Source organism: Zingiber officinale, chromosome 9B (assembly GCF_018446385.1).
Source record: "Zingiber officinale cultivar Zhangliang chromosome 9B, Zo_v1.1, whole genome shotgun sequence".
Classification (NCBI taxonomy): Eukaryota; Viridiplantae; Streptophyta; class Magnoliopsida; order Zingiberales; family Zingiberaceae; genus Zingiber; species Zingiber officinale.
In genome coordinates, this window is record NC_056003.1 from 98,667,590 (window position 1) to 98,681,786 (window position 14,197).

Below are 14,197 nucleotides of genomic sequence, written 5' to 3' on the forward strand. Positions count from 1 at the left end.
TTTTGGTGTGAGATTGTTGGCAAATGTCCTCTTTATAGTAACTTGAGCACTGAAATCATGTGAATATAAAAAGGGAATCAATTTTTGTTCTCGGTTCTTGTTAAATCCCCACAAGAAGATTCACATAAATCGACGAAGAAAAATCTCAAGTACCAAATCAAGAACATAACCAGAAGCATGTACGTTCAGATATACACAAATGATAGTAATTTTGGTTCTCTTATTGCTAAATCAGTGAAATGCTTGCCTAAAGAAGCCATGAATACTCTGAAGAACAATTCTTAAACCCAACAACTTACTTGAATGTCTTCATGAACCAGTTGAAAATTATGATAAGTATTCATAGGAGGAACCTCTAAGCTATTTCTAGGAGGTTCAAGACCTGTGAAGGCAGTAAGATCAGGAATTATGATAGTAAAATATGACCGAAGGAATCTTCAATAATTTAACTCGAGCAACAAAGTTGAAGGTTTGTATATGTTTTCTTGAGTTCTAACTTAAAAGAAAGTTAGAGGTCCATGTACATTATTTACATCTTGCAAGATGCAATGTCACCACTATTGTGTCGATTGAGTGCCAGCAACTTACGGGAGGAGCTGGTTTGACCGAAATCGAAGAACTGCAATACTCCTACCATCTTCTACTGATGCTCCCTTCAACACATTATCAAAATTTTCTCATGATCAACTCTTAACCTGCAAGATAGTCAAATTAAGATGATACTAAAAATAACTCTGGCAATTTGCAAATGAGTGATAGTACTGATACTATTTTTGCATTTCAGAGGTAACAGTAGTGGCAAAACATGAAAGGGAGTGATATTATTTCAGGCAAGCTTTGAGCTGTTGGCCAACCACTCGTAGCAAAATGCTAGCTTTTGAACAGCAGTTCTTCATATTTTTTTTTTCAAAAACAAAAAAAAGCATTATTTCCATAGTTTTATGTTACAAATCCTTCTCTCAGGATCGAAAGAAAACACCTTGACTGCACTCGTATGGCGCGGGCGCCGAGCAAACTCCCAATCTGGAACCCTAGAAATGGCTCGAGTTGCAGAAGATTCCACTGGTGACAACAACACCTGGAAAGCAGCTACCTACTCTCCTTTTCCATTAAACAGTACTCAGATGCATTTCCATTAAACATTATTCTAGGACAAAGTTAATCTATAAAAGATTTTTGAAAAGTTTGGAATAGATAAAGTAGGGAAAATAAAAGGCAGATTTAGCAGAAGGAATATCTGGAATGCCACACCAATACACTCACCACGATCATTGAAGGCAGGACCACCACTGTTTCCTGCAAAACAAGTACGTTTCTTTGACAACATTAAAATGCTTTTACAAGAATATATCTGTACCTTGCCAGAGAAAGTGGTGCAATAACATCCAACTATCTAAAAAAATAAAATGCTATCTTTCTAGCAAGGAAACTAGGTTGAGTTACCAACCAGGGTTTATTGCAGCATCAATCTGAATACCAAGCAGATCAGAGGATCCATGAGCATACTAACCTGAAACAGAAGAAAAAAAAAGTGATTAATATTAAAAAACTCATTTAGACACCATGTTCTAAAATTTTCAACCAACTTAAAATTGATAACACTTAAGTCAGCAATTTATCATCTATAAAACAATCTCAGCAAGAATATAAAATTCACCAAAAAAATACTAAAAGCTTATGATCACAATTTCATGAAATCAAACCTCAATTCGTGATACCACACCCTTTGTCACAGAGATTGTATCTCCACCAGGTGGATATCCTACAACAGTTACTGAATCCTGTGTATCATATAACTTGTTAGTTTGATGAATTATGGAAGAACAACTAGATTAAATAACCCTATAGAAAAGAGAGCCTTAGAAAATGTGAAGTACTTTAACTTTGTGAAGCACTTGGGGGGGGGGGGGGGGGCGGTACATGGACCGGCTGACGAGGGCCCTCAGATCGTCCGCCTTCAGCGGCAGCAGCAGCTCGCACACGTCTCTCTTCTCTTTTGTAGACATCACCCTCAACTGCTCCGGCGACATGCAGATTCTAGCGGTGAGAATCACCACGCGCTCCACCGACTCCGCCTCCATCTCCGCCAGGCGGAACGCCACGAACCCGCCGTAGCTGATCCCCATCACGGAGTACCGGGCGACCCCGAGGAGGCGCATCGCCTTCGCGACGCACCGCGCCTGGTAGCCCACGGAACGGTCGGCGCAGGAGGAACGAGATCTGCCGAAGAAGAGGAGGTCCGGGATATAGAGATCGAAGGAGCGGGATAGGGCCTCGATCTGGCGCTCCCATTGCCACTTTGAGTTGCCGCCGAAGCCATGAATGAGGAGGAGGGCAGGCTTCTGGCTGGCGCGGCGGGGGTTGGGGCCCCAGATGTGCAGCGACGCGTGGCCGAGGTCGAGCGTGACGGGTTGGAGACCGCAGCGGAGGAAGGAGAGGTGGAGCAACAACTCGCACAGGGAGACGAAGGAGAGCAGGCGTCGGGCGGCGACGACGACTCGGCGGAAGAGGGAGAGGAGGGCGACGGCGAGGAGCAGAAGCAGGTGGTGAAAGGATTTCATGGATGCCATCACGATAGAGATCGATGGGAATGGGTTTAGGTTTGGGGGGAGAGGAAGGTAGGAGGAGAGGCGTTGTGTGGCAGACGGTTCGAGTCGTGGTTACGCCAGACTGCCACTGCCTGCCCACTTCACATTAATAAAACCTGCTTACGATATTGGTTTAGATTTGGAGATAACTTTGTGAAGTGTTATAAATTTGGGCGTGTGGAAAAATTAAATTATTATTTTTGGTTCATTAACATCGGATTTTAAAAACCGCTGTTAAAACCGGTGTCTATTAACAAAAAAAAGGCGCTCATAGACATCAGCTAAAAAATCGATGTCTATGAGCGAAAATCTGCGCTCATAGACACCGATTTTTGGAAAAACCGGTGTAAAATACTCAAAGACATCGGTTTTTGCTTAAAACCGTTGTTGTTCCACCGATGTCTATGAGGGTTTTTCTTGTAGTGAATGCGCTCCAAGTCAACTTATGGATGACCTTTCAGGTCCGGACGACTGGACGAGTCCAGATGCCCGAACCACCTAGGCACCCCAGGCCCATCCGGGGCGAGCCTAGTTCGGGAGCCCGGACCATCTCTCGGTGCCCGGACCCCTTTCGGGCTCCTGGACCCCTTTCGGGCTCCCGGACCAAATTTTTCTAGCCTTGCTTTTTCCTACAAAACAAAGTTAGTTCGGGTAATAAACCATATATATAATATAAATTTGACAGCCTCTGACTATCTAGTTCTAACTTTGAGTTTCGTTGAAACTCTAGGTCGAACGAACACTTACTGTTCCCTCTTCGAGGGAACGTGTCCTCACCTACTCCTCTTAGGAGAGTTTACCTTTTACCAGATTGGTCCTCCACAACCGTTTGGACTTTTGTTCAGCGTCCGAGACTTTAGGTCTTCATGCTGAATGCCTGCTCCACGTTCCGTCCATACTTTCACTCGGTGAGAGACCACCATGATTTTACCTAGAGTCCCCGACTCTAGGATTTCGCCCAAAGTGCTCGACTCGCCAAGACTTCGCCTTGCCTAACTGTAGTTAGAACTTTTCACCACCTAGGGTTACTTCCTCTTAGGGTTTTCCACCTGCCTAGAATACACTAGAACTTTTACCTAAAAACACTTAGGACTTTCCTACAAACTCATTCAAACTTGTTAAATAACAAGACATCTTAACTTTAGACCCTTTGCCATAATCAAAATTAGGTTCGATCGTCTGGTGCTCCCTACACCAACAATATGAACACTCCTTTAATTTAATTATTAAATCATAAAATAAATTTTAAACTTTCACTGCATATAGGGGTGTAGAAACATAATATGCGAATTTTGAATTTCGTTCCAACAGTATCAACCCTTGCTAAGGGTCAAGCATATATCTTATCACCCACGTCTTTTTAGGGCCCAAACTCCCTCGACTGGGGCACAGTCAGGGTCGAAATCCTTTCGGCTGCAATAGCAACTTCACCCTTCCTAAGGGGCCGAGCATATACCATATCACCCACGTCTTTTTCAGGATCCAAACTCCCTCGACTAAGGCATAGTCAGGGTCGAGATCCTTCCGGCTGCGGTATCAACCTCACCCTTGCAAAGGGGTCGAGCATATATGTAACACCTGAAAATTCTCAAAATAATTATTATAAATATCCTAGTATTTTTCTGGAATTTTAGGATATTTTTACAGAATTTTTAGAGTAGCGGAAGTAGCAAAAATAAATAGAAAACGAAAATAGCCTACGCGGGAATTGAACCCAAGACCTATTGGGTCCTACGACTTATAGCGGACTCTAGTAACCAATTGAACCCAGCAAGGCCGTGCTGAAAGGAAAGGGAATCAATTAAATTTATATTAGAGTTGGGCGAAATTACCCACTTAATATAAAAAGGGAGGAATTAAGTGAAGAGTTATTTTTTTAACGCAACTTCTCCTCTCCTCACCCTAGCCACGCCGCCCCCTTCCCCTATCCTTCTCTCGGCGCCAACCACAAGAAGGAAACCTAGGGTTCCTTTCCTAGGGCTTCAAGGACACCTTCCGGCGATGACTCCGACACGAGGACGCTTCTCTCCGCGAGAGGAAGGCGTAGACGCAAGAGAATCGTCGAGAAGATCGTCTCCACCGGAAAACTAGCGACTAGATTCGTAAGGAAACTAGCGCAAGAGGTAAGAAACCCCTCACCTACAGTATAAGTAGCTATTCGTATGATTTTTATGCATTAGTTTGGTCGTATGTAAATTTTAGCACATAGGGTGTGCACTAGCGTACACCAAGTGCTCGGTAGAATGTTTAGCACAGTCAAAATGCAATTTAGGCATTTTATTAGCTTAGACGAATGCCATAGAAGCATTTTTATAGCTTATATAGTCTTGCTACAGCTTTTATGGACTAGACGTCCAATGGGTGGGCTCACACAGTCGCCTCTAGGTTCAGACAACCTAGTTCTGGGTTTAGACAACCTAGTAAAAGCAAGACCAGAATTATTAGCTTATGTTCAGTATTTTACTTTCTCAGTGGCACTGTACTGGATTAGATATCCATTGGGTTGGGCTCCCATAGTCGTCCCTAGGTTTAGATAACCTAGTAAACCCTACTAAATTCGGGACTTGCAAACCCGGGTCTAGTCAGAGATGCGCGCATAGCAAGTACAGTTGCCGGGCCCAAACAGCAGCTTGATTATTATTTTAATCTACTTATGAATATAGTTTTCAAACATCACAAAATAGTTATGTGAATCAGTACAGCTTTAGTATCAGTTTAGTATTATCTTAGCTCAGCTTTTGTATCAGTTTAGTTTCAATTGATACAACATGATAGATTATGATTAGCATTTATTGCCATGATCAGTTTCAATTTCCATGTGTTGTATGCCATGCCATGTTTAGCATATTCAATATGTTCTTTTCAAATAGCATGTTTTCAAAGCATAAATAGCATCGTATGCATGTTTTTGTGAGGTAGATGGTTTCTTACTAAGCTCTCAAGCTTACAGATACTATTTTCCTTATACTGCAGATAAAGGTAAAGGGAAGATGGACTAGTGGAGGCTGGAGGTCAATGCAGTGATGAAGATGTGTGTGGATGGAACTTGGAACAAAGATCTTAGGGATTTTAGCAAGTTTAACTATTAGAACTTTGTTATTTTAGTTTTTGCCGTTCAGTTTGCTTAAATGTTATGAATTAGTGGATTATGCACCATGACATGTGTAGAATGCTAGATAATTGATGTTAGGAGGCATTTCATTTAGTTTGGAATTGATATGAGTGATTTTGGCACGAAACAGTGCTGAAATCAGGCTTCTGGTGTGAAATCAGAAACCCCAATCGATCGGCCGATCGATTGGGGCTTCTCAATCGATCAACCGATCGATCGAGAAGTTCGCACCGCGAACAGTAAGCTCCTGGATCGATCAGCCGATCGATCCGGATGCCTTCTGTCGCGAACAGAAAGCCCTGGGATCGATCACTGGATCGATTGGCCGATCGATCCGGAATATTGCCCGAGCACAGTAGCGTGCTGGATCGATCCAACCTGAGTTCCGTATACAGTAGCCACCTGGATCGATCAATGGATCGATCCGGCCATTTCAATCGATCCGTGGATCGATTGGGAGGCTTGATATCAGCAAGAAACTCTTAGTTAAATTCCTTGACCATTGGGGGATGTAATATATGTCATGAATAGTTTAGATTACACCCCTTAGCACATGTAGAACCAAGAAATTATAATAGTTTAGCAAAATTTTAATTAGTACAGCTTCCGCACTTAGATTTAATGATGGTCATGGAATAGTTAGCATATATTAATGTAACGATCGGCCTTACAGCCTAGTCAGTAGAAGGCGGGTCGTTACAGAGTGGTATCAGAGCAGTTTCCATACTTCCTACACACACAACAGCATTGAACCTGCAGCTTCCAAGTAAGAATACCTCTCACTTTGTTATGTTTATTGCTTTCATGTTGTAGATAACTAAAGTATGCTTATCTGTGATAGTAACTAACATGATAGTATTAGCTATGTAAACGTGATAATCTAGTTATGTATGTCCTTTGTTCCTCTAGAAATGGCACAAGGACGCCCAGCTAGAAGGGCATCAGCTACTGAGCCCCAGCATGAGGCAGGCAGTTCAGTGCCTACCCTAGACCTTACAGCATTAGTGGCTCAGTTACAGAACAGCAACACGAAATAGCCACCTTAAAGGCTAATCGCAGAATACTCCCAGTTACCCGGAACCAAACTTAGCGACACGGTGGTCTTAGAGGTTCCACAGATCCGACTGCGGCAGTAGCTCGGCGGGAACAGAGAGAAGCCTATCGATCGTGGCGGAGAGTCAAGCTAGAGAATTTCGAGGCACCAACGAACCATGGGATGCTCAAGCCCAGTTGGAAAGTACGATGGAGCTCCTGGACTGGCCAGAGTGTGAAAAGGTGAAGTGCGGCTCTTTCTGCTTGACAGGGGATGCACGCATGTGATGGGAGAGAATTAGAGCGAAGCGCCCAGTAAATCAGATGACATGGGCTGACTTCGAGAAAGAATTCTTCGAGGAGTTCTTTCACATGCGGGTCACAAACAGCCACTACGTCAGGGCAACCTATCAGTTGAGGAAGCCGTGAAGAAATTCAATAGACTGGCTCGTCTATGCCCTGAACTAGTCAGCACAGAAAAAGAACGAGTCCGGTTGATGCTCAAGATGTTGAGGCCGGAAATAGTGATGAACGTGGCTGGCGGCGTTCATAGGCCGCAAACCACCGAAGAACTAGTCAGCAGTGCTCTGACCACCGAGCACTACCAGAATAATATCAAGCAGCAGAAGCAAGGCTCAGGTACTCAGAAACAACCGGGCCACAGCTCTAACTGAAAAGGGAACTCCAGCAACAAGTGCAAACCAGGGAGTTACCCAAAGGGAGGACCAGCCAGCAAACAGCCTAGTTATCCCAAATGTGCTACTTGTGGGAAATTTCACCCAGGAGTTTGTCGTAAGGGCACACGAGGATGCTTTGAGTGTGGACAAGAAGGACACATGGCCAAGCAGTGTCCGAACAAGGCCAGCTTTCCTCCACCACAGTCGATCCAGTACGAAGCCAAGCCAGCACAGTTGCATCAGATGCAGGCCGCTTTAGATGGTCCCCACATCAACCAGGGCAGACTAGAAGCCCCTCTAGCTACGACAAATGCACGGATTTACTCACTCACCAGAGAGGACGTAGCAAATGCCTCGACAGTTGTTTCAGGTCAGATTAGTATTTTACAGCAAAGTACAACTGTCTTATTCGATACTGGGGCAACCCATTCATATGTATCCAGGGCATTTGCCGAGAAGTTAGCAATACCCCCAGAGGTACTCAGTAGTCAGTTTCTGACGACGTTACCTTCAGGAGAAATTATGGCATCCGCGCACTGGCTCAGAGCAGTGCCAGTCATTATAGCAAACAGAGAGATCGTTTGTGATCTGATAGTGCTAAATATGACTGACTACGATGTCATATTTGGGATGAACTTCTTGATCAAATACGGTGCCTCAATAGAATGCCGTAAGTAGAAAGTTGTATTCCAACCTAAAGCAGAAGCACAGTTCGAGTTCGTCGGAGAACCAAAGAGAAAGCCCAAGAAATTTCTCTCAGCTATGAAGGCACAGAGATTAATGGATTCAGGATGTACGAGATTTTTAGCACATGTAGTCAGTACCAGTCAAGACAGGGACCAACAGCTAGCAGAGGTCCGAGTCGTATGTGACTACCCAGCAGTCTTCCCTGAAGAGTTACCAGGCTTAGCACCAGACAGGGAGATTGTCGGGTAGAAATCCTATTTCTAAAGCATTTCTGCCAAACACCCGAAGAATGAAGGAATTAAAGGACTAGAACCAAGAGCTGCTGGACAGGGGTTTATCACCCTAGTCACTCACCGTGGGGCGCCTGTGTTGTTCGTGAAGAAGAAGGACGGGAGCATGCGCCTATGCATAGAAACAACAGAATTGAATAGGGTCACTATTAAGAATAGATACCTGTTGATAGCTGAAGGGAGCAGCAGTGTTCTCTAAGATAGACCTCAGATCAGGTTATCATCAGGTGGAAGTTAAAGAAGGGGATATACCCAAGACAGCATTCAGGACCAGCTACGGACATTACGAGTTCGTAGTCATGCCCTTTGGTGTGACAAATGCCCCAGCTACTTTCATGGACCTCATGAACAGAGTATTCAGGGACTACTTAGATAGATTTGTTATTATTTTTATCGATGACATTCTTATCTATTCAGGAACTCAGGAAGAACACGCAGAGCACCTGAAAATAGTACTGCAGACCCTTCAGCAGAACCAGTTGTACGCCAAGTTCACAAAATGTGAATTTTGGTTAGATCAGGTGTCCTTCCTGGATCACATCATCTCAAAGGATGGTATTATGGTAGACCCCAGTAAGATAGAAGATGTGAGCAACTGGAAAAGACCCAAGAACGCTAGTGAGATCAGAAGCTTTCTGGGATTAGCAGGTTATTACAGAAAATTCATAGAGAACTTCTCCAAGATAGCCTCCCCACTGACAGCTCTCACCAGGAAGAACAGGAAATATCAGTGGACAGAGGACTCCGAGAACAGCTTCAGCGAGCTAAAAAGAAGATTGACCAGTGCACCTATTCTAGCTATACCCGAGAACACAGACAGCTTCGATATTTATAGTGATGCCTCTAAGTTGGGACTAGGAGCAGTGCTGATGCAAGATGGCAAGGTAATCGCCTATGCCTCCAGACAACTCAAGGATTATAAGAAGAACTATCCTACTCATGACCTTGAGCTTGCAGCAGTGGTGTTCGCTCTCAAAATTTGGAGACATTACTTGTATGGAGCTCAGTGCAAAGTGTATACAGATCATCAGAGTCTGAAGTACTTCTTCACTCAGAAGGGTCTGAATATGCGACAGCGCAGATGGCTAGAACTGGTTAAAGACTATGATATAGACATCCTCTACCACCCAGGAAAGGCAAATAGGGTAGCAGATGCACTTCGCAGAAAGTCCAGTGCTGCCCTATTATCTCTAGTAGCCATGTCACCGCCCCTACAGAAAGAGAACACAGACTTCGGTCTTGAACTCATAGTTGGACAGCTCTCTACTATGACGTTAGAGTCTACCTTACTTGGTGATCTTCAGACAGCTCAGGAACAGGATCCTGAAATTCAGAAGATCAAGCAAGGATTAGCAGAATCAGACAGTGGAGAATTCAGAGTATCTGATAGTGGGGTATTGTACTTTGGTGACGGATTATGTGTTCCAAATCAGGAGGAACTACAGAGGAAAATCCTAGATGAGGCTCACAAGACTCCTTATGCGATGCATCCCGGCTCCACCAAAATGTACCTGGACTTGAAAAAACATTTTTGGTGGCCTGGGATGAAGAGAGACATCGCTCGATATGTCAGCACCTGCCTAACCTGTCAGAGGGTTAAGGCAGAACATCAGAGACCAGGAGGAGTTTTGCAGCCTATTCAAATTCCAGAATGGAAGTGGGAAGACATTTCTATGGATTTCATAGTGGGACTACCCAGAACCACGAATGGTTTCGATACCATCTGGGTAATAGTCGACAGGTTGACTAAATCAGCCCACTTCTTAGCTATCAGGATATCCTACTCCATGGAACAGCTAGCACAGTTGTATCTCAAGGAGATCGTTAGACTACATGGAGTTCCACGAACCATTATATCAGACAGAGACAGCAGATTCACATCACACTTCTGGGAGTGTGTACAGTCAGCGTTGGGCACGAAGTTAAAGTTCAGCACAGCTTTCCATCCTCAGACAGATGGTCAGACGGAGCGAGTAAATCAGGTACTCGAAGATATGCTCCGAGCATGTGCCCTAGACTTCAGGGGAAGTTGGTGCAAATATCTGAGCTTAGCAGAATTTGCATACAACAACAGCTATTAGGACACTATCGGTATGGCACCTTACGAGGCTCTCTATGGGCGGAGGTGTAGATCTCCAATCTGCTGGTATGAGAGTGGTGAACAGAAAGAACTAGAGCTTCAAACAGATCTAGTAGCAGATACCACAGCAACTATACAGCAGATCCGCCAGAGGATAGAGACAGCTCAGAGTCGCCAGAAAAGCTATGCTGATGCACGGCGCAGACCCTTAGAGTTCTCAGTTGGGGATTCAGTGTTCCTCAGAGTAGCTCCCATGAAGGGAGTAATACGTTTTGGAAAAAAGGGCAAACTAAGTCCCAGATATGTGGGACCATACCTTATCAGCAGGAGAGTTGGCAAGGTAGCATATGAGCTAGAGCTACCACAGGAGATGTCAGCCATCCATAATGTATTTCATGTCTCTATGCTGAAGAAGCATATCTCAGATGTCACCCAGGTGATTGAGCCCCAGTCGGTACAAGTCCGCGAAGACCTCAGCTATGACAGTCGGCCTATTCAGATAATAGACCAAGCAGTTAAGAAATTACGGAACAAGGAAGTACCATTAGTGAAAGTAATTTGGCAAAGTCACACAGCAGAAGAGGCAACCTGGGAGACAGAGAAGTACCCAGAGTTATTCTAAGTTCGAGGACGAACTTTTTATAAGGTATGGGGGATTGTAACTCCCAAAAATTCTCAAAATAATTATTATAAATATCCTAGTATTTTTCTGGAATTTTAGGATATTTTTACAGAATTTTTAGAGTAGCGGAAGTAGCAAAAATAAATAGAAAACGAAAATAGCCTACGCGGGAATTGAACCCAAGACCTATTGGGTCCTACGACTTATAGCGGACTCTAGTAACCAAGTGAACCCAGCAGAGTCATGCTGAAAGGAAAGGGAATCAATTAAATTTATATTAGAGTTGGGCGAAATTACCCACTTAATATAAAAAGGGAGGAATTAAGTGAAGAGTTATTTTTTTAACGCAACTTCTCCTCTCCTCACCCTAGCCACGCCGCCCCCTTCCCCTCTCCTTCTCTCGACGCCAACCACAAGAAGGAAACCTAGGGTTCCTTTCCTAGGGCTTCAAGGACACCTTCCGGCGACGACTCCGACACGAGGACGCTTCTCTCTGCGAGAGGAACGCGTAGACGCAAGAGAATCGTCGAGAAGATCTTCTCCACCGGAAAACTAGTGACTAGATTCGTAAGGAAACTAGCGCAAGAGGTAAGAAACCCCTCACCTGTAGTATAAGTAGCTATTCGTATGATTTTTATGCATTAGTTTGGTCGTATGCAAATTTTAGCACATAGGGTGTGCACTAGCGTACACCAAGTGCTCGGTAGAATGTTTAGCACAGTCAAAATACAATTTAGGCATTTTATTAGCTTAGACGAATGCCATAGAAGCATTTTTTACAGCTTATATAGTCTTGCTACAGCTTTTATGGACTAGACGTCCAATGGGTGGGCTCCCACAGTCGCCTCTAGGTTCAGACAACCTAGTTCTGGGTTTAGACAACCTAGTAAAAGAAAGACAAGAATTATTAGCTTATGTTCAGTATATTACTTTCTCAGTGGCACTATACTGGATTAGATATCCATTGGGTTGGGCTCCCATAGTCATCCCTAGGTTTAGATAACCTAGTAAACCCTACTAAATTCGGGACTTGCAAACCCGGGTCTAGTCAGGGATGCGCGCATAGCAAGTACAGTTGCCGGGCCCAAACAGCAGCTTGATTATTATTTTAATCTACTTATGAATATAGTTTTCAAACATCACAAAATAGTTATGTGAATCAGTACAGCTTTAGTATCAGTTTAGTATTAGCTTAGCTCAGCTTTTGTATCAGTTTAGTTTCAATTGATAAAACATGATAGATTATGATTAGCATTTATTGCCATGATCAGTTTCGATTTCCATGTGTTGTATGTCATGCCATGTTTAGCATATTCAGTATGTTCTTTTCAAATAGCATGTTTTCAAAGCATAAATAGCATCGTATGCATGTTTTTGTGAGGTAGATGGTTTCTTACTAAGCTCTCAAGCTTACAGATACTATTTTCCTTATACTGCAGATAAAGGTAAAGAGAAGATGGACTAGTGGAGGCTCGAGGTCAATGCAGTGATGAAGATGTGTGTGGATGGAACTTGGAACAAAGATCTTAGGGATTTTAGCAAGTTTAACTATTAGAACTTTGTTATTTTAGTTTTTGTCGTTCAGTTTACTTAAATGTTATGAATTAGTGGATTATGCACCATGACATGTGTAGAATGCTAGATAATTGATGTTAGGAGGCATTTCATTTAGTTTGGAATTGATATGAGTGATTTTGGCATGAAACAGTGCTGAAATCAGGCTTCTGGTGTGAAATCAGAAACCCCAATCGATCGGCCGATCGATTGGGGCTTCTCAATCGATCAACCGATCGATCAAGAAGTTCGCACCGCGAACAGTAAGCTCCTGGATCGATCAGCCGATCGATCCGGATGCCTTCTGTTGCGAACAGAAAGCCCTGGGATCGATCACTGGATCGATTGGCCAGTCTAGATCGCTCAGCCGATCGATCCAGAATATTGCCCGGAGCACAGTAGTGTGCTGAATCGATCACTGGATCGATCCAACCTGAGTTCCATATACAGTAGCCACCTGGATCGATCAATGGATCGATCCGGCCATTCCAGTCGATCCGTAGATCGATTGGGAGGCCTGATATCAGCAAGAAACTCTTAGTTAAGTTCCTTGACCATTGGAGGATGTAATATATGTCATGAATAGTTTAGATTACACCCCTTAGCACATGTAGAACCAAGAAATGATAATAATTTAGGAAAATTTTAATTAGTACAACTTCCGCACTTAGATTTAATGATGGTCATGGAATAGTTAGCACAGATTAATGTAACGATCGGCCTTACAGCCTAGTCAGTAGAAGGCAGGTCGTTACAATATAACATATAACTCGCATCCTTTTTAGGGCCTATACTCCGTCGATTTGGGAATAGTCAGAGTCGAGATCCTTTCGACTACAGTATCAACCTCACCCTTGCTAAGTGGTTGAGCATATACCATATTGCTTGCATGCTTTTTAGGACCCAAATTCCCTCGACTGGGGCACAATTGGAGTCGAAATCCTTTCGGTTGTGATATCAACCTCAACCCTGCTAAGGAGTCGAGCATATACCATATTGTTCACATCCTTTTCAGGGTCCAAACTCCCCTGACTAGGGCACAGTCGAGGTCAAGATCATTTCGGCTGTGCTATCAACCTCAACCCTGCTGAGTGGTCAAACATATACCATATCATCTGCATCCTTTTTAGAGCCCAAACTCCCTTAACTGGGGCATAGTCAGGGTCAAGATCCTTCCGACGGTGGTATCAACCTCACCTCTACTAAAGGGTTGAGCATATACTGTATCACCCACATCCTTTTCAAAGCCTAAGCTCCTTTGACTGGGGCATAGTTGGGGTCAATATCCCCCGACTGGTATCAACCTCGCCTCTTCCAAATGGGTCCTACATACACCATATAGCCCATGTCCTTCGCAAGACCCATACTACCGTTCTTCTAATTATATTGTAGTATCAATTTGTTTGGTCGCTAGGGAGTCATTCACATTGAATTGTCAGGTCTTATCCAAGGTATAGTTTTTCTTAAGGTGGGCAATCAGCATAGGATTAACGGAGTGAGGATAGTAAATCTAGGCTTAGATGTAGAAATCCCCTAGATCAAGTTCATATACAAA

General features: G+C 43.7%; 1 protein-coding gene across 1 annotated transcript; it reads right to left on the reverse strand.

Moving 5' to 3' along the window:
- Positions 1–1,505: 1,505 nt before the first annotated feature.
- Positions 1,506–2,570, reverse strand: LOC122023215. Its single transcript, XM_042581291.1, has 3 exons — positions 1,878–2,570; positions 1,724–1,781; positions 1,506–1,510 (listed from the first exon to the last, which is right to left on the reverse strand). Exons 1-3 carry the CDS (start codon positions 2,568–2,570, stop codon positions 1,506–1,508), a joined length of 756 nt encoding a protein of 251 aa, XP_042437225.1.
- Positions 2,571–14,197: the final 11,627 nt, after the last annotated feature.